Source organism: Phalacrocorax carbo, chromosome 12 (genome assembly GCF_963921805.1).
Source record: "Phalacrocorax carbo chromosome 12, bPhaCar2.1, whole genome shotgun sequence".
Lineage (NCBI taxonomy): Eukaryota > Metazoa > Chordata > Aves > Suliformes > Phalacrocoracidae > Phalacrocorax > Phalacrocorax carbo.
This window is the reverse complement of record NC_087524.1, coordinates 12,144,644-12,168,985: the sequence shown is the minus strand read 5'-3', so window position 1 is coordinate 12,168,985 and position 24,342 is coordinate 12,144,644. Positions and strand designations below refer to the sequence as shown.

Sequence of the window (24,342 nt, the reverse complement as noted above, 5' to 3'; positions counted from 1 at the left end):
TCATGCTGGTACACTGCATCTCTGACCTTGTCGGCACATATACAGGTGAAACAAGCTCTGGATTTTTAGAAAAGAAGAAGAAAAGAGAGAGAGACCTGCCTGGAAAGCAAACACAGATCAGGTGTTGTTAAAAGCTTCTTAAACTGTCAACGAAGTATTTACTTAAACTCAGACAGAAAATCATCTTCAAAATGCGTAATTCTTATGAAAGGGGCTTTATTTTTCAACACCCCATGTCTGGAGCTACGTGATTATATGGGACTCTCAACCAGATTTTTGTTCTTAAAGTAAGGACTCGATTCCAGACTTTCTTGTCCTATGGAAAAAATGGAAAACATGAACTTGAAAGGCTCAAAAAGCAGAATGAAAAAAAAAAAGCATTTAAAATATATAAAGCCAAAAACAAGCCTCATAAACAGATGGGACTGACAACATTGCTTCACCTTAATGCTTTTTTCTTCTACTTAGTAGAAGAAGTTTCTCAAGACTTAAAATAAGTGTTGTTTTGTATCTGCAGGGCTTTCAGCAAGCGGCTGCCACATTAAGAAGCTCTCTGGATTCCAGCAAGGCACATCTTTGCTGTCTGCTGTGCTTGGAGTATCTGGGAAGAGGAGGAGGGAAACAAGCTTATCATTTATAAAATTATCGCTGGTTTTGTGGTTGTGAGACTTTCTGCAATACCCAAGAATAATTTGTTTGTGACGTCAGGAAAATAAGGATTGCAACCCAGAGTGCACCACCCTCTCCGTGGATAGCCCTCTCATGCTTTGTTAAATAATGTCAGGTTTAATCTGAAGGTCGAGTGTCAGGACTTTAGGAAGCTGCATGCCACGGGGGCACAACTGGAGACCTGGGCATCACTATAGCACGTGTGAGGACAGCCGTGTCATGACCTCTCCAGCCACAGGGGGTGGCACCAAGACAACGCACTGACTCAGCATGGTGCTGCTGCAAGTGCGTGGTGCTTTTCGCAGATTAAAGGGTTTTAGGCAAAGTATTTCATCTTTTTAGCTATTTCTGGCAACTGGAAAGGCCTGTGAGAAAAATGAGTCTATGTTAGAGCACATGTGAACCCCAGAGGCAGAAAATGGCAAAAAAAATGGGGAATAACTGTGCTTTCTTTAGCAGAAGATTGGATCCCTCACCTGTAACTGGAGAAGTCACATCTTCTCTTGTTGTTCCTCTTCCAACAAAACAAGGGGAATTAGGTGCTCTGTGCCACTTTCCCCTCCTCTCAGCTATGGCTAACATCACTCTAGTGAATAAACACCAGCTTTATTCAAGGCTAAACCCATTCCTGTTTTTAAGGCACTTTGAAAAGTATGATATTAAGCTGCAGACAATGCCCATGCCTCTCCTCTCTCACCCAGTCCTTCCAGTCCTGAAAGTGGTAACCGTGTTTTTTCCCAATGGAAGGAGGTGTCTGAAAAGCAGGCTTACTAGAGACTGTTGAAAACAATCCCCACAATCACACCTGTCCCAGTGCTATCAGCTTTCTACCTAGGCTGCCAAGCTGGCATTTGACTAGCTAAGAAAATGGATTTAGCACATGATGCCAGATTCCACTTCTCAATCACTAAAATGCTCAAATAACAATCTGAGTTGACCATTGTTTCTTATCACCAAGAAAACAAACCCCGTTGGCAGGAAAACCACGTTCAGAAAGTGATTCCCTACATGACCGAGATGGGCTCTGGTTGCTATAAATGCCAGTCGTCACATAATGCTGGGCTCCAGGTGGTCATTGGCACTGTGAAGGACCCTGTCAAAAAACCTAGCCTGCGATTTGATTTCAATGTCTTGCTTTCAGTTCATGTTCTGTTGCTCTGCAGGCCGTATTTGTTACCACACGAATAACTGTTGGTTTCACAGTGCAAGATTTTCAGTCATAACTGGCTGTCTTTAATATTCAATTTTAGCCATAGCTAAGACACTAACTGGATCCGTTTTGCTGTGTTTTTTTAAACAACTACCAAACTACTGATCTGTAAATTGCATGTACTGTTTAAAATGCCCTGGCCTACAAACATCCACAGTCTTCATAAATCAGTCCCTAATCCTCTTCCCTTCCAATCAGTACGAAATACTAATTGGCACATGGACCAGCACACCAGACAACGAGGCCGCTTTTCCCAATGAAATCAGTGGGAACGCTTCTGTGCACTTCGAAGGGTAGGGAACGATGTCCCAGGCAAGCACGTCCATTTTATAGCCTCATCAATGCCAGTCTTCTGACCTGAAAGTGGAATATGTGAATCACAACAGAAACGGGCCCACTTCTGTGCTGCCCCGGACCAAACCAGAAGTGTTGTCTTTGGCTGGCTCCACAAAAGGCAGGAAGCAGCAGACCCGCTCGCACCTCCGCAGGTTCCCTGCCAGCCTCCAACCTAACGAGCAGGCGAGACTTCAAGTGCAGTGGAAGCCGGCTACCTGAGGGACTGTCGGTTTCCTACTGTAGGTTGCCGTAGAGGAAAAAGGAAATAGTTTTGGAACAATGCAGGCAGAGGCTTTAAATAACTATCAGGTGCTGCTTACTGGAAGTTAAAAGTTTTATCACAGGTCTCCCAGCAGACCTAAGCCTTGGATCCCATCGCTGACAGGCCCACAGCGTGGTGCTTGAGCTAGCAGAGGGGAGCATGCAGCCAGCTGCACCACAGCAGAATGGGAAAGAATGTTAGCAAAAATAATTTTCTCCCTCATTTTGTTCATCCACGGCCAGTCCCCGAGTGCCAGTAAGACGCAAGCTCTCAATCTCAGAGCAATTAAGGGAATTGTCACCGCCTGCTGAGGCTGGGTTAGCAGGGCTACGAGCCTTAACCATCAACGCCCACGCAAAGGCCAAGGCCGAGGCAGACGATGCGTGCGGGGCGCACAGGCAAAACCCAAAATGACAGCACACCCCGGAGTCGGCAGCGCTGGGGCGTCGCACAGCCCCGGGGGCAGCAGGTGAACCTTTCTTCACCCACGCCGGGTCAGAGCACGGCTTCGCACGGGTTGTCCGAGGGGAGCTGCTGTGAGCAGCAGAGGATCCTCCATAGCATGAAGCTGCTGGTGGGGGTGGGTCTCGGCTGCGCTGGCTGATCAGGTTTCGCGACATTTAAGCCCTCAGCGTTTAGAAAGACACTGGCTTTTACTACTGTTTACATTTTAAACAGCAGCACGATTCACATCATGAAAGTTGGACTGCGTGCGCCCTGGCCAGGCCCGTCTGTTGGACGGCGTCCGCTGCGGGGGGGGGTGTATTTAAAAAAAAACAAAAAATGAACACTAGAAAAGCACCGCAAGGCCCGGGTTTGGCGGCGCGGCGCAGCCCGGCCCGGCGGGGCGGCCCCAACAGGGCCCCCGCAGCTCCCGCCCGTGCCGCGGCCGGCAGCGCCGCCCCCGCGGGACTACATGTCCCAGCATGCACCGGGGCCGGCCGCTGCCGGGCGGGCTGGCGGCGCCGCGCAGTGCCCGCAGGGAGCTGTAGTTCCCCGCCGCAGCCCCGCGCATGCCCCGCGGGCCGCCGCGCCGGCACACCGCGCCGTGCTGAGCCGCCATGCCCGAGGGACAGGCCGCCTTCCGGGAGGTGCTGCCCAAGCAAGGTACCGGCGGCGGGCGCGGCCCGGCCCGCTCCTGAGGCGCGGCCCGGCCCGCTCCTGAGGCGCGGCCCTTCTCTCCCCCTGCAGGGCAGCTGTCGGTGGAGGACGCGGCCGCCATGGTGCTGTGCAAGCCCAAGGTGCTGCCCCTCAAGTCGGTGTCGCTGGAGAAGCTGGAGAAGCTGCAGCGGGCGGCGCTGGAGGCGGCGCGGCCGCCCGAGGGGACCCCGCCGGCCCGGCCCTAGCGCCGCGGCCCGGAGGTACCCGCGCGGTAACGGGCTGGCGGGCTGACGGCCGGCCGAGAGCGGCGCGGGGGCCGCCGGGCTGGGCAGGGGCGGCGGGGGGCTCCTTGTCTGGCGTTTTCCTGTAGGAGGTCCGCTGGTCGCTTTCAAGGCGACGCTTTCAATACGTCTTTAGGCTTGCCCCGTCCGACAGGTGGCAAACGCCGGTAGGCGCGGCTCTGGGCTTGGGCCAGCGGACAAGGGGAGGAGGAGGCGGGTTGCGCAGCCCCGCCGGCCCGGTAGCGGGTGCCGGAGCCCGCGGCAGCGCTTGTCCCCGGCAGCGCAGCCCCTGCCCGGCCCTTCCCAAGGCCGGGGATCTCGAGACACACCTGTAAACCTTACGGGCGCAGGAGGGGGGCCGCTGCGCTGCGGTAAGGGAGCCTGCCCGAGATCCATCTCGCTCTGGAGGAGGGGCACTGTCCAGACACGTTCAGACTGTCCCGGCCCCAGCCTGGACCCTCCTACACAACCATGAGTTCATCTCATATTGTAAAAGGGCGGTGTTAGATGGTATGGCTTAATCGCACACGCTTCAGATTTGAGCACAGTTAAACGGAACAAATTTTTTAAAAAGGCAGAAAGGAAGGCTTCACAAAAAATATTTTTAATATGTTTTACCAGAACTTTCCACTTTTCCAGTTACATAGAAAAACAAAAGGACAAGTTTGGTACATGGGGGCTAAAACCAACCAGCGTTCTCCCCTGGAACAGATGAACAAATCTTATGACCCAACTCCATTTTCTGATGCTCTTTAAAACAAAGAAACAGCTATTTTTCCCTCCCAAAGCACAGTATTTCTTCAGCAGCAATGGAAATGGGATCACAGCAGCTTAACTTGACCCTTCTATAAAGCTTTGTATAAACCAGTGATTTTATGATGCCAACACTGTCCTTGAAAGAAAGAGCGGCAGTCAGACATCGATGCAAACATGGAATGATTAGGTCATAAACATATGGCACATAAAAAGATAGCTTATTTGAAGGCACCACCACAGCAGAGTGGCCAATTGTCCTACCATATGCCCAAAGAAAATAGTTTCCTTTCTGAGATTTATAAAACTATTTTTAAAAAAAAACAAAACGCTTTGTACCCAAAACATGTGCTTTTAAAAAAATATGAACTGTGCTAAGCAACTCTTAAAATTTTGGTATATTATATATGTGTTTACATATATACATACACACACCAAAAAAGCATGCGTGTTTGTATATATATAGGTATCTATTTTCCCTTTAAAATTTAAGGCTTCAGGAGCTGGTTCTCACATTCAGTAGCTTTCCAGCTTCAGGCGACCTCCATCTCCTTCACTCACAAAACGCTTTCTGCCCCTGTAAGAAAGTAGAAAGTATCTTTTCAGTAATTCAAAGTGGCATCACTTGTTTTTTCTTATCAATCACTGAAAAGAATCTCCTCTTGGCCTCAGGAGTCGAACATAAGGTGCGCAAGTTCAGCAAGATCAGCTGACATTCCTGATGACTAATAAATTGCTTAAAATCCACCTGACATCTAGGTTCATATGCAAAAAGCTTTTCAAAATTTGCATTGTCAAGTGCTTTCTACTTTGATCATCTTTTAACGTTCACACTTGCAAAATATCCTAGTTTGAAGGTCTAGGAATGGTGGTTTTCTACCCAAAAAATGAAGTACATAAGCCAAAAATGCCTTTCCATGTATTAACGGTAACCAAAATATAATCAAGCTTTTACTGCGGTGGTGAGTTTCAACCCTCCCCAACCCCGCAAAACATTTAATACCAGGATGCACACAAAGTCAATTTTAAGTCTGAAGTCCACAAATGGAGGCTGGTTTTGATAATGACGCCAGCATTTCAAAATCCAAATTTATCACAAGCTGTCAAGATGGTTTATGAAGCCTAACAAAACACCCAGACCGGAAAAGATCCGGTAGATAGTATTCCTGATGCATACAATTGCAAATAGTGTTAACATCGTATTTAAAAGTTACATCTATTCCCCACAGGAAATGAAACGTATTAATTGTATTGTGACCACTAAAGAGACCAGAACACTGATTAGCTACAGTTCAAACAGCAGTATTTATGCTATGAATAAGAAAACAATAACAAACCAAAAGCACTGCACGAACCACTGACACACAGACACAAAGGCATCAGGTGTGTAGAGCTTACTCCACCTAAGTGTCCTGTTCCTTTTGACATAAGCATTTAGAACCAGCTGTCTCCTCTTAGAACCCTCTTCATGCTGTCTGGTTTGTTTAAACCATTTTTTAAGCATTTTTTTTCCAGGGTTTTTTTTTTTCCTCCACTGTAGCTGACAGTTTTCCACTGTCACCTACAGGGATCATTGTAACACCTGAACCCTTCGTCTTGGTACGGCATGGACCTCTCCCAAGCAAATCAGCAAAGAGAGGAGAGGCAGGCCTTCCTCCTCTGGAGAGCACGCAAGCAAGCTGCCTGGGACTCACCGGAGGCTTACTTTCCTCAAGTATTTATCCCAGCCTTGATGTAACAGGTTTCACATAGTGCAGCTTCTTAATAAACTTTCTACCAGTCTAACTGTTTCTCCATGTATGTTGTTTCCAGTTCCAATCTGTAATACTTTGGTCATAAGATCGTGCTTTCTGTTACCTACGCTGGGGACAAAAAGCAGTCCTTCACCTAGCTATAAGAAAATAAGTACCTTGAAGGACAGAGGTCTCGCAGTGGTTTGGAGATTATTCCAGCCTGAAAGCATTCCTCTACAAACCGCTCAAGCACAGAATAGGAGTGTGGCACATCCAGGTTAATATCTGGGATTTCACAGTAAACTCGTTCATAGCCCTGCAATGTTAGAATTCAAATAACAATCTGGTTATTCTATGATTTTACTACAATTTTTTTAAATGCCCTTTTGCACTTGGAGGATTTATTATTCCATATAGTTCTGTGTATACTGTGGACAGTTTCAACAAACCTAAAGCAGGGCAGCTGCAAGTCAGTGGAAAAGCACAGTATAATACCAGCTGATACCATGGTATACACAATACCTATCTACATAAAAACACCAGCTGAATTTTAAACTTCTTTAGAAGCCAGAAATCCAGACAGTACAGAGTGCATACGTTAGCCTGGCTGCTGTCGCATGGGTAGTAACACAGAGGAGAAAAGTTAGTTATTCTTCCATGTAAATGCACAGAACATGGCCCAAAATCTCCACCACAACAGTTTCTGCAGTAAGGGAAACACCAGTAACAACCAGAGAGGACTCCATCACCTCCCGCCAGCAGTACAGCTGGGTGTACTTTGACACAAGTCTGTGCGTGGTACCTGGTTTCCACTGGGACAGAACGGCTATCCTGTATTCATACCCAGAAGCAAAGCCATGGATTATTCCAACTGTGTAAAATACTGGCTTCTGTATGCTCTTCTAACTGACATTTTAATTGAGTGGGTTCTTACTGTTCTTCAATTATGAAGAACTACCAGATAAAAAAAAATATTTAAGAAAAAATGAAGCTATATTGCAGCATTTTAAATTATTAGTTTTAACCGTTTAATTGGATAAAAGCAGTTGGAAATCTTTTAAGATTCAAATATTCTGTACCTCACAGTTCTACAGAGACCTAGCTCAGAATTCATTTGTACTTTTTCCAGTATGTGACAAGCATTGTACATACGTCAGTGAATTATTTACATGGGATACAGAACCACCATGGAGAATTTGAAAGAGTAGCAGTCAGCAATAGACTAGAGGTAGTACTTAAGGTAAGAACTACACAAATTTTGGAAGACCTTACCCAAAATTCTCTAAATGCCCCACTTACTCTTTTCATTTGGTCCATAGTAATGACAGAAGACCTCCAGAGAGATTTCAGCAAATCCAGTATCATTTTAAAGGTCTTTTCTCCAGTTGACTCCAAAACCATCACAACAGCCTAAAACAAATCATGCAAGTGGTTCAAGTATTTGTTGTGCAAGTATGAGAGATGTGAAAAGGAGTGCGTTATTGTGCATTTCCTGGGGAGACAAGTCCACTTGTTACATGCACTCACCATGTCAGTATATTATTATTATTATTTGAAAAGAAACACTGATGAAAATTTACTTGGATAAAGATAAACAATATGAAAAAACAGAGAGGACTAGACAGGAGTGAAAAGCATTGCCTTTCTGGCTGTGGTTTGAGATACATGACTATGTCCATACAGTACTGATGGCCATTAATTAATTGCCATGAAATTAATTTTGTATCTGTGGTGGGGGTTTTTTTTTGTTTTTTTTTTTTTGTATCTGTGATTTTAGAAGAACTTTGAAGTTTAAAATCTACAATCTCCAAAACCCCCATCAACTAAAATGATTCTGTTTTTCTATCATGAAGGAATTTTCTAAAAGGAGTCAATTTACTGAAGAGAAAATTTTGTAGGTGGTGGGTGTTCAGCTTTACTGGTAAACAACCATTTCCCATTTTGGCAGATAGGGGTACAAATGGGAACTGTCTCCGAGATGCAGCAGAGATGATCTTTCTCTCATGTAGTCTGATTCTGAAATATCTCAGAGCCTTTACAAATGCACTAGATGAAACAATTCCACCCTGAAAAGGAAGCTCTATAACTTCAGAAAAACAGGTAACACCCATTAAAATACCCAGGTATCTGAAGCTAAAAGGAAATAAACACCAAAGCAAAGCGAGGTGGGTTTTTTCGCTACTATTCCTCAGCAGAAAATAAATTGAGCTCTTCTGAATTCAGCTATTTACCCAACAAAAATTAATTCTGGACCTTCACAGAGTTAGCAGCTTGCTTGTTGCACACAAGCCATTAACTTTTCATGAAACAATTTAGTTGTTCAAATAACAGCAGAACTTGCAACCTGAGCTTCAGATTCCAGTTACATTATTTGCATGCCCACATCAAAGGAAAACCAAACCTGTTGGTGTTACTAACAATTATTAAAGGGACTCTGATTTCTCCTTACTTCATATACAAGTTCATGGTGAAAATGGGGTACTTCCAGTTCCTGAAGGCAACGTTCAGCTTCCAGTACATCTCCAGAAAGCAAATACTCTTTCAGCAACATATCGATCTATTGAATTTTAAAACAAACAAAAAAATCCATCACTAATTAGATATAGAATTCAAAAGCTGTCAACCGTTTTGATAATCTGCAATCAACCCAGCAGCAAGTCAGTTCCTGAAACTTGCTGCTACTGTTTTTATAAACGTAATTACGTTGAGACGTTATCAGCAACCTGAAACACAAGCCTAAGCCAAATGCCTATCCATAGTGTTAATGCAGACACACAAGCACCAAAAACATTGCTTTATAAGAGGCGCATCACCATAAATGGTTCATATGGGTACAATTAAGTTTATCTTCTCCCCTGAACTCCTCCTCCTATCCTCCGTTACACTCACAACTTAGAAATTGTAACGTGACCTTTTCCTTTAGACCTGCCTACTTGATAGCACAGATCTCTAAACATTCTTGTTGCTTCCTGTTGGGTTTTTTTTCCCCAGTTATTACCGTGCTTTTAATCAGTGATGCCAAAAAATAATAAGTTTATCTAGTTTAACCAGTTTCATCTTGGCTCATCTAATTACTTCACCATTTTATATTGTATATTCCTCTTAGAAAGCTAAGTGCTTAGAAGTTTTGCTTAAAGCAAAAATAAATGTATACTTGCAATACAGAATATTGTACTAGCACGTTCCCACCACTGACAAATACTACAAAATCAACAAAATTATCAGTTTTTAAAAGCTACTTTGTATAAATTATAAAAAAACCCCAACCCAACACTCAAGACATTATTTTTGCTACAGGATATATGTATCTCTTCACTCCATCCCAAACTAGATAAGCTTAGACGAATAGTAAACTCTTCTCTCTAGAGTTCTATAGAAGACAGTTACCTCTTTAACAAGGTGGTTCACAGACTGCCGGCCACCTCCTGACCCCCACACATTGTCTATGCGCTTCCCACCCTTTGTCATACTCAGCAACACAGTAGCTCGATCCAGCGCAGCTCTAGAAAGCAAAGTTATTATGGAACTTCATTAAAAGGCATCTGTAACTTCCCCCACTGCCATTTCTCTTTGAGCAAAAAGCAACCAGATTCCTGGGAAGGGGTCAGGGTTAGCAGCTCCACAGACACATCTGGATCAAGAAGCCAGCAAGCTAGCTTCCTACATTCTCTCTCTGCCACCTTTACATCTTTGGTTATACCATGCTTAGGACAGGTAACAATTCTTTGATGGCAGCAGATCTGAATCATCAATGCAGAACCTGAAACAACCTCACAAGAAATAACTTAGTATTTTCTTATGCAGAGATGGATTGTATTCGGGCTCCTCCAACAATGCAGCTTGGCTTGTGTAACTCAAACAAAAGAGGCTTGAGTTTCTTCTACACTGTAGAACAGCTTTTCTACTGAAATATTATTTTCCTGTTTACATCTAAAGAATTGTGAAACCTTGAGAATTTAAGCCAAAACAGCACTTCAGAAGGCAAATATGTAGTTTAAAAAAAAAAAAAAAAAGAGGCATGAGCTAGAGAAGCTTGGGAGTTTATTTAGAGAATGAAAAAGGAAGTAAGGTGAAAAAAAGAAATCCCAGATCCAGTTAAGCACCATCCAGCTAAAGAAGGAACAGTTATCCCAATCCTCATGCTGGGGGGCTAGCCAATAACTACCTATTCATCAAAGACTTAACGAGCAGAGAAGACTGGCCAAGAAATAGCAGAGGCAGCAAAGCACCCCAGAAGTACAGTACGCAGGTTACAATCCTTCAAATCACAGGAGACATTTGCATAACTGACAGATGATTTTCACAATTTGAGCCTTCAAGTCAGGCAGCAAAGCATTTGCCTTCCTTCTAGAAGTACCCCACTATAATCATTACAAATGAAGCTTTTAGAAGCTACAAGAGTTCAGCGCCTCTGTACCAAGCCTGAAACCTACAGTTACAGGGGAAAAAAAATAAAACATGACTAGTTATTAAAATGTCCCTCTTTGTCAGAGATCACTCCTTCAAACTTCTCACGCTGACATGGAAAACAATTACACTGCTGGATGAATAAAGCATTACAGAGAATGTCTGAGAAAACACTGCACAAGCTTCGAATCTTTATAAGGCAAAACAGTTAATCCCTTGTGTATTTCACAACATATTTACAGCAGCTGTCCTGGTGCTATATTTACTCATTAATCACATTAAAGCTTTTTCTGAAGACAAAACCTTCTGTAATCACTTCTTGTTTCAGCTCATTTTTTTTCACCTTCAAACATAAGTTGGACAACAAACCTGACAAACTGAACCCAATTAATACATATTTCAGGCACTTTCAGTATTTCTCCCCTGACTTGAGTCATTCTGGATTTTGTTGTTGTTATTCATTGCAGACTTTGAGGGTTATAGAGAACCACATGATTTATCCTGAAGTCCTAAGTTCCTGATCATCATCTCTGGCATTCGGAATAGAAAGCTCTAGCTATTTAGAAAGCAAGAACGTTACCGAGCTTGGACGCAATCCACAGTGCCTTTGTAGCCATCTATGTACGTACTGCTTAGAATCCCATCTCCAACAGCTCGAGCAATAAACTGGCCCACCAACTGCAAAAAAACCAGAAACCTTTTTAATTAAATGTTGAATTTCAAAGTCGTTCCAAGTAGACAATTACAGCGTGCTTGGTTTTCAGATTTTATTTAAATGAGCTATCTCAAAGTAAAAGCACAGCCTGGGAAATTGGTAGGGGACTACAGACAGTAACACAATCCATCGATATCTATTTAAATACAGAGTCTATTTCAGTTTACTTAATCAATTTTAGGCACAATTTAAAAGGTAAAGCTTTTGACTACTAGCGTAAAACTTTACAAATATACCTGTGGTGCCCTAGGAGAATCCAACACCAATTCAGGTAGCTCTTTAAGCAGTCTATCAAATGATTTTTCCACGTCAGTTTTGCTTACTACAGTCCCACAAAGATCGGAGATAAGCTTAGATGTCATTTCCCTGTGACTAGCCTTCCCCTCTAATGCCAAGGAAACAGCCAGTACTGGCACACTGTATTTCATTTCACCAAGGTTTAAATCCTTCAGCATCTCCTAAAGAAGATTTGAAAAACAAAACAGATTAAGATTTCATAATTCTTATTATATAAATATATATTATATAGATATATTAAATATATAAATATTTATATGCTTCTATTTATATATTTACATATGTGCTTCTGCCCACCTAATGAATATAACTGCTTAGGTATTCTTATGGCACATTTCTTGCCAACATCTCTATACACTCATTTATAGCTAGCAGTTGGAATCCCTTGTATACTACAGGTTTGCCCCCTAAAATAAAGAATTAAAAAGGCATGTGACATACCGAAACTTCATTAGTATCTCCATGTTCAAAATATTCCTGTATGATTGGTGTTAAAGTTTTTTCAAATGCTCGTTCATCCAGAGGTAAAACTACTGTTTCATAGATGCAGTTCTCCTATTTCAAAAGACAGCAAAAGCATACACCTTTTGTAAGCAGTACTGTCTCTTCTTACACCTTGTACAGTGCTAACAGCATCAAAATACATCTTCTAAATCCTTAACATCAGGATACTGCCAGAAAACATCAGATTATGTGTCTACTGCTGAAGTGTGGACAATGCTGGCTGTCATGCTTCTTATATTTTGAATTTACTGTTACATTTTGAATTCAACTGAAAGGCTGAATTTACTGTTAAAATGCTGGTAAACACTCCAAACTCTGTTCCTAGGATTCTGCTGACACCACATGAACACAGAGATCAAGTGCCTATGCACTGAGGGGAGAGCAACAGAACCTCCTGTCCCAGCCCAGCAGAGTTAGCTGTGCCACAGCACAAGATTTAACTTTCAGCATCTTTCCCTGCAAGTGGCTCCAGTCCCTGACAGCAAGCCTGCCTGTTTTCCCTCTTCCTTAGCGACTGCACGACCAGACAGGTGGTAGCATGTACAAATCCAAGAAAAGGCATTTTCAGAATACTTGTGAGTGAACACATTCCCTAAGGGGAAAAAAAAAAAAAAGAATCCCACAGCAACTGTCTCCTCTATAACCTGGTCCTGCAGAGTTCCAGCACAACCAGACCTCCCCGCCGTAACTGAGCTCCCTGCTACTCACAGACTACAAAAGTAACATTCAGAGCAATGCTACAGATCACAGAAATCTGAACAAAGAAGTTTTCCAACTCATGCTTATTGGAAAGCAGCTTTCCATGATCAAGAGGTATAGCAGAAGTCCAAAAGCCTAGCCTTCTATCACATCAGTTTTCAACCTTAGAAAAGCTAAGCATACAGAAGTTCCACAGAATATTCATTCCTCATTAAACTTGCTTTTATGCACTTGCCAGTTTCATCTTTAACAGCTATCTCTGCCAATGTGAAGTGTTGAATTGCAGGAAAAAACTGATACTGGAAGAAAGTTTTGATAGTCCCACATACCATCCTCTCAGCAGCTACGGCTACAACAAACAGCCTCTGCTCAAAGGATGCCACCATTGCTCTGCTTATGTGATACAGAATTTACTTTCATAATACACAATTGTATTCATCTCAGAGACTTTAGTAATCTGTATTTGTAATCAGTGCTTCCTTTCCTCAGTGTTTTAATGTTATAAAGCACCCTTTGCCCACCGAGCTTTACTTTTTTCTTCCCCTGGTAACATTGCTGTAAGGTGCCATCTTCCACAATTCCTAAATACCTGCCAACAAAATATCCAGACTATCAACTTTGCACTAGTTTGAAGTGTTTATACCAAGTAAACGCATGTCATTGGGACGATTGGGAATACCAGGAAAAGTCCCTAAAGGATACTGTGCCAGACTCCCTACTTGAGAAAGTCTGTTGCATTTTTAACAGAGTGCCTGTTTGCAATATAGAGCAGCATTGCAACATTTGCCTCCATGAGGGTGCTGCCTAGTCAGGCACAGAAAGAGAGCTCATGGGGTAAGATTTGAGCATTACACTGCGACACTTCTGTACCAGTTGTCTTTAACTACCCAATAACCCATTCTTGAACATAAAAACGAGCATTTAGTCAGCCAGGCTGATGTTCACATAACTCACAAGATCAAACTTTCATTAAGGTAAGCACCACAGCAATTGAAATAAATTAAGGAAATAAAAAACAACACTGCAAAGAAATTGTCTGCCTACCTGGTCATCATCATAATTAGGATCCTTAATATCTACTTCTTCCACATCATACACTTGACCTGGTGTTCCCCAAACTCCTTTACCACCTGCTCCGCCTGGCAAAATATGGGACATTAAGCAAGGACCACCAGTTTACAGAGAATACTTCTGAGTTCAACCCAATATTCTTTCACTTAACAGTGATGTAACACTGCTTGTGCCCACCTCCTGACTAACAGTATATGCTGAAAAGGGTGTGTTTGTATGACATGTTCCCACTTTAGCAACCAGCCTTTTCACTGCTTTCCAGTAAGATACTAGAAGCAATATGAAACTGCACAAGAATTGCTGAAGGTTGAAACTGTACTTTCAAATATAACCACGCTTTAAGTTGGCATTAATAATAGTCCTGTGAAGCACCAACAGTTTATATTTGTGTATTAAATTTGCTAAAATTTAACTTAAAGACAGAAGTTAACTGATGACATACATATAACATTTTCTAGTAAGAATGCCACCTGCTATTGGCTCCTATTGCCACCTACTAACATAAAGAACCAAATGCCTGCACAGACTGTGGGTTATGGGAATGACTTCCAGTGGAAAAAACAATTACAGTGTTTTGGACAGAATCCTTATCAGGCTACTCTCTTCACTAAGCTGGACCAACCTTTCTTTGGCAGACCCCTTCCCTTTCCAGACCGGGATCGCCTGTCCAGGAGTTTCCCCTTTGGGCTCGTTGGCACAACAACTCCAGTCTTCAGTGTCTCTCCGTTGTCACTGACAGAGTCTCCCCTCCCAGAATCTCTAGAAGAATTTTTCCTCAGCCGTCTCTTTGCTTTAGCATTTATTTTGGCTTCAGTAATTGAAGTTGCAGGAATCCAATTTCCATTGATTTCAGTCTTTCGTTCCTCAGACCCACCATTTTCTTCATCGCCGGAAAATGGAGCATCACTTATATTCCCAAGTTCTTAAAAAGGAGACAGAGCAAAAAAAAAAAATCTGTTATAGTTTTAAACGGTTTTATATTAAAATACCAAAACACATTGTGTTTAAAAAGGATTACAACATTAAATAGAACTCTCACTTCCAACAGTGTTAAGGCAAATGATGCTGGCTTTAGAATATGTCTATATGTCACAGTAATGAGTTGTTCCTTATTCTCCTGAACAAACTATCCACAGTCTAAACAGCATATGTCAAGAGTTGTAAAGCAAATGAATAAACCATTTTTGAACAGGTAAACCACAGAAAACCCCACCCTTGCTAAACAAAAACTATCATAACTCTTCACTGCATAAAATTTAAGTGCCTAGTTCTCACTCCACCCGCTCATCTCTTGGTTTAGAAACAAACAAAACTGCCAATACGGTAAATTCTTTAAGCACTCACTAATGTTAACAGACTAGTCAAAGTGAAATTAACTTCCTAAATCATCAACCAACATTCCCATCATTCAAGGAGTTTCAAACAGCTCACCAGCTGGAAAAACAATGATTTAGACTTACAAGAATACAAAAACATCATCACCCTTATTTTTTGTTTTTAAAGTTATATAGAAAAAAAAAAAAAGCTGTTTAGTACAAAGCCTAGGGAGTTTAGTAATGAAGACTCATAGAATAGAGTCTTCTGAAACAGCGTGATCTCTCTTCTCTGTGGATTGTCCCTCACTGTGGCTTCTGTCAAGACTGTTTCTGAAATGGCCATGGCTTATTATTCTGCACAACTGTATATAATAGGTACCTAGATTTGTTTCATACCCAACAAAAAGCCTCTCACAACATAAGGATCTGTAAATGTCTGAGCACTGAGAAGTGTAATCATTTCACTCTTTTGGGAAGTTAATGCACATTTAAAATTTGGACCTAAGTCTTTTATTTCACAGGCAGGATGTCCCCCACCTGAGCTGTATGGTTCAGCAGAATGTCATATTGAGAACATTAGGAGCAAAAGCCTTTGTCATTCTTCTTCTCCTTTTTTACCCATCAGAATAATAAAAAAAAAAAAGCCTGTGAGGACCTATTTTACATTCCAGTTAGTACCCTGGGAATCCTTGCAAATTGGAAAAAACACACAAAGGGAAGATCCTTGGCTCTCTGTTACACAGCCCCTTTTCTTGAGGATTCAGTGCAGTCTCAAAGATACAACCTATAGCCCGAACCCCAGCAAGTGTACTGATGAGACACACAGAAGCAGCTGCTTTTCCAGCTGTGCCAAGCTTGCCTTATGGAAAAGTTTGCTGCCATAAATGCAGAATGTGAAGAGTATTTTAAGTCTGTATTTGAACTTAGCTGAATGTATTCCTTCACCATTCCAATACATTCTAATTAGCAACGTTCATTCAGCAATACTTCTCAGAACCACAGTTTTTCAATTCAAAACAGGTTCATGAAAACATGTTTTGAAAGCTTAGTGCGCTAATAAAACATTTCCAACCTCAAAGTATTTACCCGTATCAAAGAGAATACTACACTACAAAATTAAGAAAGTTTGATGCAACTGCCTCCTTCATGATCAAAGAAATAACATTTAGATACTAGTGTTTACAGATGTGAATGCTATAGCTAAAAAATAATGCAGCCACTCCAGTCTAAGCTTCATCTTTCCACTCATTACTCCCACAAAAGCAATCTTTTTATGCTTGCAGCAAGCTAAAAGCATGCATCACATCCAGAAGATTCCCACAACAAGCTTTCTCAGTTTGTCTAGTATTTTAATAAAACAATGAGTAATTTGCATACAGCTAGCAGAGGGAGGGAAAAAACCCAAATAGAGCAGGTTTCCTTCCTCTCATTCCCCAGGGAGACCCCACCAGCACAGCCAGCTTATCTCAGACAACTGAATTTAAATTCTTCTTCATGCCCACTCTCCCATGAATTTCTCAGGTCAGACCTGCTATCCAGCTGCCCAGGAACTACACTCTTCCAGGCCACTTCTTTCTTGGTTTCCAGAGAAAATGGCCAACAGGCTACAGCCCAACCTCCTTACAAAATCCTCATCTCAGGTTCAAGACTAAAGGAAATCCTCCACAGGAAACATCCAACGTGTGAGCCTCAATATTTCTCACTGCATTACTAAACTATTTTTTAATATAACACTATCGCTTCCAGCTGCAACATCTTTCTCCATAACACCATGACCAACTGGCCCTCCACTATTAGTCATCTGGTTAGGCTGAAAAAATACATTAAACAGCTATACTAGTTTTCAATAATTTTCTAAAATAAAATAGTTTTATAAAAAGTACATATAAAATGATGCAGACCTTCCTTTCAACTTCTCATTTTTACATCATCTAACATATACATACACATATTTAAGCAATAACAGTGTTCTATAAACTTTAAGACTTTGCTTACTATGTATTAAAAAGTTATCCAAATTGATCTTATTACTCTGCTATTAAGCCTGGCAGGCTCACTTAAAATCAGTGCTTTTATGGCGCTACCTTATTTAACACAGCATTCAGAAAGTACTTAGTGACATACAAACTTCATTTGACCAAATTAGGTCAATTTAGATACTGAGTAATTTCCCATCTATTATCAAAATATAATTCTAAAATGCTGAGAAGCAATGTATCTTCTACAGTAAACTAATTTTAGTTTAAAATAAGAGGTCACAGGGAGCATGTTTCCACTTCAACTGCATTACATACCATCGTAATGTATATATGCTTTTGGTTTTCAGAAAAAACATTTAAAACCTACAAAAACTCTGTGGTATATAAAAAGGACTGCAGATCATCACAAACCTTTGGAAGACACAGAAAACATGATACTGGGTTAACGTGACTAAACATCATAAAGCATGGTTGTGATACTGACAGAACAGTCAATTTCAGGACAGTCTCTAACCCATATTCAGTGAAGTTTTCCCATGCCAGCCCACTTCCAGTCAAGCCTTTAATCATTTGTTTCCTCTAATTTTAAGATAAACAGCTCCATAAAACCAGAATTTGTACCTCTCACATGCATCTACACCTCTTACTTCTGAACTTATTTTCTTCACACAACACTACTAGAAGTCAGATTATAAGAAGTCCAGAGTCACTATTACTTAGTAAGTTAAAGAAATGTTAACTTTATGATTTTAACAAATGTCAGAACAAATGTAATCAAGCAGGGTACTATGATATATACTTGAAATAACTATTCTGCATATTTTTTAATGAAAGATTTGTGTTTTAAACCAGTACTATTAAAAAATGAACAGGTGATACAATTTTTCTACAGAGAACACTTCAGGTCAGCTAAGCAGTTTTAAGTTAAAAAAGAACCAAAACTTAATACATTACTTACCTGTTGGGTTAACATAAACGTGCTCCTTTTCTATTTCCATAGCTGCTTAACAGAACTGACTGTGAAATGTGAAATCTTAATGTCTTCCCTCCAAGACCTAAACAGAAATGGAGAAGCTTTGGGGAATAAAAGCACTAGACCAAATCTTAAAGAAGAAAAAAACTGCAAAGGTTTCGGTCACAAAATACAACACAAAAATAGGGTTTAAGTTATAATTAACTATCAGTAACCACTGAAAAGGTCCTGGGAAGGTAAACAGTGTAACATGAGACAGCACCACCCTCAAACACATCTATCTAAGCCTTGATGTTTGAGCAGTTGTCAGTTCTGTTGCTTATAAGGAGGCACCAGGACAAAAGCCGTTACTTTAAGGGTACAAGCCCTCTGTATGCAGCTTTTTTTAGTTGATAAAAGACAGCTCTATCAACTTAGACTGCCCTACTCTGCAAAGTGGTTATCTATATAAGCGTACAGTGTCAATGTTATTACTGCATCCACAAGAGAAATGTTCTTCAGGTGAACTATACTGATAAAATGGTACCAATTTATCGAGTTCAGACCAGCCCTTAGAAGACAAACTATTTTTTGTTCCACCCCTCATGGCCATAGTCTTTAGTTTTACTGTATGTGTACATACAGCTGTCAAGCTTTCACATCTGCACCCTTCAAACACTCCTTACAACCACTGTTCAATCCACAAGGGATAAAGCTGAACACTTCTCTTTTGCCGAATAGCAGCTGCTATTCTACAAACCACCCCGTGTTACTGCGAAGAGTTGGCATCATCCATCTTTCCTTTATCTACACATAAAGTTAAACAGCTCCAAATTTGCCATACACTTTTTCACCTGTAAGTTTTTCCACAAATCACTTTGTAGTCCCGTGGATATTACCGTTATTTGTGTCTGCCCCATAAGCATTAAGTGGCTCTTTTTTCCCCTTTCTTATCCCTTGCTGCCCTAAAAACAGCTTACCGTTGAGTGGCAAGATTGTGACACCAAACGGCAGCACTCCCTTCCCCTTTCCTTGTTTTCCCCTCTTATGCCCACTTGCCTACCACAGACCTGTTAACTGCAAATGATTCATCACAGACCGTTAGCAATAAAAAACCTCTGGTTTAGGGCACAGTATCAAGCTGTCATGATCTTGCATTTCCTTATGTCAACCCAAACAGTTAACAGCTTTGTGCAATAAGAAGTCATCCCTGCCCCACACCATTATTTTTTTTTTAGATAAACGTTTTTTCTGAGTTACCTCAACCAGTCATTCAGGAGTTCTCAAGTGTTGCCAGTCACTGTTGGTTGAGAGATTTTTTTTGTATGGATCTCAGTCTTATCTGAGCAAACTACCTCCTACTGGAATCTTCCATCAGTTGTCCACCTCTCTGAAAAAGATGACAAAAGACAAACCCTGTATTAAGTAACAATTGTGCCTTTCATCATTTGTAATCAAGTCCTAGATTTCAAGTGGAGAAATACTTTTTCCATATAGGACCCTGGTTAAAACTCCCCACCTGTGGCAACATAATAAATAATGAAAAACAACACAAATTTCATATGCTGTCTTTTTGAGCTTCAGCACTATGCTTTGTTTGTAATGAGGATGGAATAACTGAGCTTCACAGTTCATGTCATCATACCGATCAGGAGGCATACTCTCAATTTAGCAACGCACCCTCTCATTAACTCAAGCCAACAGGTCTGCTAGAGCTTCAGGATGCTGGTATTTATCACTGCACCATTAAAACAACAAAAAAAAATCACTTTATATTTTGCAGAGTTATACCACACAGTATTACCAGTCAACTACAGAACACGATTTGAAAAGCTGCATTAAAAGCATCAGAATAAATAAGCACAAAATTTTATGTTAGAAAAGATAATATGGGACCAAAATGGACAGCAGTAAATTTAAGCATCTGCAAAACAAGACTGCTGCGGGAGACATTAAAATTGATCAGCGATACAAGCAGTACTTTTGAAGCAGTTCAGCAGCCAAGGGAATTTCCCAAGTCACCGAAAACCACAAGTAAAACGTGCTCAGCTCTCTGTACTCACCACCACTGCCTGTACTTCATCTAACAGTCAGCTCTACCCCAGCAGGTAAATAGCGGCAAATTAACGTTTAGGAACGACACCCACTGCAGGAGAAAGCTTCCAAAACTTCTCCAGACCTCACGCCTATGCAAAAACATCCCCGAGGAACGTCCACACAGCTGACACGATTTTCCTCCTCTCCCTAACTTTAAGCAAACGCTCCCCATCACCAGGGCTTTGCAGACCTGCAAACACCAGCTGTTGTTCTGCAGCCACATGCACGAATAACCAGGTAAGATGTCGCTTCCCCCGCAGAACGCGTGCCGCGGTAAGGCATCAACGGCGGAGCCACTCCGGCCCTCTCGGCGAGGCGTGACGGCGGGACGCAGGGAGCGCGGCTGCCGCCGAGCCCTGCCGCCACGGGCTCGCGCGGCGGCACCGGCCTGGAGGCTGCGGAGCCCCCACGCCTCACGGGGAGCGGCCTCGGCGACGCGGGACCCGCCACGCGAGAGCCCGGGGGGTGCCGAGGGACTGTCGGGGTAGCAGCTCCTCCTAGCACCGCACCGCTGCCTCCCCTCACACGCCGCCCCCGGGACCGTTACCGACGGCCCGCGTGCTGCCCCTCGGCCCCGCCCCCTCGGCCCCGCGCGCGCCCCGGCCCAGCTTGTTTTTGTTTTCTTCCCCTCAGCGACACGGCCGCCAGCGCCGCCGCCGATTGGCTGGCTCCCACCCGCCGCCGCAGCCAATCGGCAGGCGGGAAAGCCGGTGGGCGGGGACGGGCGGGTGCCATACCCTCAGGAGAGCGGGAGGCGAAACCATCTGGGGGCGTCGGCGGGGAGGGGGCAGGAAGACGCCATTCGCGGCGGCGGAGGGGGGCGGACAGGCGGGCCCACGGCTGCCCCGGCGCCGGAGGAGACCCGCTGTGCCCGGGGCTGGTGCCGCGTCCGCGGGGGGGCGGCGGAGGAAACGCCTCCGTGGGCGAGGGAGGCAGAGAGGCTCCCCGGGCCGCGCTGGGCGCTCCCGCCGCCGGCAGCGGGGCTCCCTCCTGCAGGCCTGCCCTCGGGCCCCCGGGCGCGGCCCGGCCCCGCGGAGGGTAGAACAGAGCCGGTCCTTGCCGGAGGTGTCGGGGCACGGAGAGACCCTGCGGGGCTGTCACACACACCCGGCCGGCAGCTCCCGCTCCCCTGCCCAGCCGGCGCCGGCCGGCTCCCAGGAGCGCTCCGCGCCGCCATCTCCCGCCCGCTCGGCCTTGGGGGGCTGGTTAGCGCCCGCCAGCAGTACCTGCGGCGGGCTTAGGCTAGCTCTGGCACGGGAAGGCCCGGGACGCGGGGGAAGCGTCGCACCCGCAGACCCTGCCGGGGAACGGAGGGTTGTTGGCAGGCCCGGTCACAGAGCCTGACGGGGAAGGCGAGAAGCCGGCATGCCCGAGCAGCACCCGCAGCCCTGGGAGCCCCGACAGCTGGGCCGGGCTCCTCTTCAACATCGTGTCCTCCTCCTACCATTAGAATTATTTTTTTTTTCTGAAGCAAAACCACCAGGAAAATAACGTATTACCTCTTATGTGTGCCGCTCTCGGCTAATGGGGATTTCAGACCTTTTGCTCCCTCTTCACACCAGACCCCTCTACCTCCTCCTCAGCACTGGGTGTTACTGGACAGGAGTTCAGAGGTTCTGGTGGGAGGACTGGGAAACACCACAACTGCCCCAGAGCTGGCAGGCAGGATCCCTCCTGTTCAGGCAATCCGATGGGTAAAAGCTGCTGCAGCCACCTCCTCCACTGCTTACCACTGTGCACGTTTAGGACTGACAGCACACCCATCCACAACCTTCCAAACTTTCTACCTTATTTTAGTTTACATTTTCCTTGTTTATTCTATAGGCACTGCCCGAGGCCAGGCACCTAATTAGACATGCTAGTCTTTCATTGTCATGTATTTTGCCTCCATTCAGAGACTTTCCTAAAAACTCAGCTAACCCTTTGTTTTCTCTCTGTAATTTGTCACTCCGGACAGCGCAGGCAAATAGCAGTCCAGGGCTATGAGGGAAGAAAATACAGATCCCTTCTGCTTTAGTGCTTTTGCACTGCATGATTTTTCAGCTGCCAGCAAGAGTCCTCCTCAGTTAATAGATTATGACTTGACTTTTGCAGTATTTTTACATATTTTTCCGGTATAATTCTACTCTGAATCAGTGTACATCTGACTGAAGTAAGAGCCAAACTCTCCTTGTATAAAACCCTCTGAATTAATTTGCTGTCCCAGCTCTGCATGAATCATCAAAACTAAGTTTAAGAATTAAAACTACAGTGATCTGTTAAAAGACTGTGCAGCACGATTGCTGTATTTTTAATACTTTCCCCATCAGACAAATGACAGAAAGAAAATCTTTGTTGTTCATTAAGACACTGAGTTGCAGATATTTTCAAGTCAGGACAGTTCAGCATGCTCACACAAGACTTTTTTCACATGCAACCTAGAATCAGCCTCAGATGTTGTTTCCCCATCAATCAAAAAATAATTCCTAGCTTGCTCTTTGCACCTCCACTGACTAGCACGTACCAGGCAAACCACTACAGTGTCATCACTGAGATTTGGAAAATAAATCCTAGCTCTTAGCGTCGATCATGGAATTCAGCTTCCCCTGCAAGATGGCAGAGGGGCTTTAAAGAGATTTGGCAGTGAGGAGGAAAGAGGTGGCAAAGAAACTGAAACCGTGACCAGAACCTGCACAAGAGAAGATGCCACAAAACACCACAACGGTGCATCATGCCAATTGCACATTTTAAAGCACCATGGAAAAATGTTAGAGGATTTTCTGGTAAAATTTAGGACTGGATCACTTCCAAGAGGCCCAAAAGATGGGTCAGTGATCAAAGGAAGATGAAAATCCCTGAACCATCCAGCACACCTCCAGGCAAGAAAATGGTGTGTTTTTTCTTTCTTTAGCTGAATGTATCTATTAGCAGCTGGGTTATCAATCACTGAAAATCTCCTCTAGATTTGAGCGCACATACTTTCTGATTTCTAAAATGCTGTGACTTGAAGAAGGGCTGATGTGCGTGAAAGATTATTTGTATTTTTCCACTGTATCAACCAGTCTGCTAAAAGGTATCGCCTCTTCCTGCCTTTCTAACCTCAAAACTGCCTGCAATATTTAAAAGACAGCTGATCCCATTCTAATCTCTGAGCTATCGAGATCCTGGCCTCCCTCTCCCAGCCGTATTAACAGCAAACATACCACCAAAATCCCCATCAAAACAACAGCAGAATTCCTCCCCCTGCAGAAAAAAAAAACCACACCCCACCACCTCTTTTGACCGTTTCTGGCCAGTCTGCAGCTCCAGGCAACCTCTGCGGGCTGCGCAGCTCAGCGCCCGCTCCCCGAGGCCTGCGTCGCGGGGTTACCTGCGCCCAGGGCCTCCGTCCCGCCAGCCCTCGCCGGGCGCGGAGCCGCCGGCAGTGCCAGGCCCCGCCTGCGCTTCCACCCCTCACGCCGCGGAGCACCTGGAGCGAAACGCTTGCTCGGAGGCGAGCAGGCCGCTCTCTAGCTGCCTTCCTTCCTTTAGAGCCTGCTGGGTTGTTTTCAAACTCTCCCCTCCCTTTCTCACATGCTGGCCAAGCCCTCCCGTAACACCCAGGGGAGGAATCCATTGGCTGAAGTTCCCTAAAACGCGTGGAGCAGCCCTTCCCCCGTCCGATGTGTAGCGCACAATAGGCACGGCTGCCTCCCGGCCAGCCTGCTGCCGGCCTGCGCTCGCATCAGGGTTTGTCTGAGCCGCCGCTGGGGTGACTGACACAGCTCGTCTGACCTCCGGCGCCAGGGCGCAGCGAAAAGCAGAGAGAAGCTGTGTAGGGTTAGAGACACCGCAGAGCAGTTTTGTTGCACTCCCCATGTGGATTTTTCAAAGTTTTACTTTCTGTTTTAAATATTTTTGAAAGGCAGCATCTGCGCTCCTGACACCTCAGCAGTTCTGTTTGATTACAATCGAGTCTGTTACTATGTCGCTTGGAATATA

The 24,342-nt window shown here is 43.9% G+C and overlaps 2 protein-coding genes and 1 long non-coding RNA gene across 7 annotated transcripts; 1 reads left to right on the top strand and 2 right to left on the bottom strand.

Annotated features, from left to right (window-relative positions):
- Positions 1–199: 199 nt before the first annotated feature.
- Positions 200–4,371, bottom strand: LOC135315509 (uncharacterized). Its single transcript, XR_010374992.1, has 3 exons — positions 4,189–4,371; positions 444–601; positions 200–316 (listed from the first exon to the last, which is right to left on the bottom strand). It is a non-coding gene; the product is annotated as an uncharacterized LOC135315509 (long non-coding RNA).
- Positions 3,463–6,397, top strand: BBIP1 (BBSome interacting protein 1). The gene is made up of 3 exons (XM_064464135.1): positions 3,463–3,584; positions 3,669–3,838; positions 6,180–6,397. The coding sequence occupies exons 1-2, from the start codon at positions 3,539–3,541 to the stop codon at positions 3,821–3,823; spliced, it is 201 nt and encodes a 66-aa protein (XP_064320205.1). The 5' UTR covers positions 3,463–3,538; the 3' UTR covers positions 3,824–3,838; positions 6,180–6,397.
- PDCD4 (programmed cell death 4) lies at positions 4,443–23,920 on the bottom strand. Of its 5 annotated transcripts, none has more exons than XM_064464132.1 (13): positions 23,635–23,920; positions 19,546–19,675; positions 18,292–18,388; positions 14,661–14,960; positions 14,012–14,106; positions 12,206–12,319; positions 11,704–11,925; positions 11,333–11,430; positions 9,733–9,847; positions 8,795–8,902; positions 7,645–7,755; positions 6,522–6,661; positions 4,443–5,189 (listed from the first exon to the last, which is right to left on the bottom strand). In XM_064464132.1, exons 3-13 carry the CDS (start codon positions 18,329–18,331, stop codon positions 5,129–5,131), a joined length of 1,404 nt encoding a protein of 467 aa, XP_064320202.1. In that variant the 5' UTR covers positions 18,332–18,388; positions 19,546–19,675; positions 23,635–23,920; the 3' UTR covers positions 4,443–5,128. The 5 variants fall into 5 exon arrangements, with proteins under 5 accessions (XP_064320202.1, XP_064320201.1, XP_064320203.1 ...); XM_064464131.1 differs by having other exon boundaries at positions 23,732–23,920; XM_064464133.1 differs by having other exon boundaries at positions 23,632–23,722.
- Between the last annotated feature and the right edge of the window lie 422 nt (positions 23,921–24,342).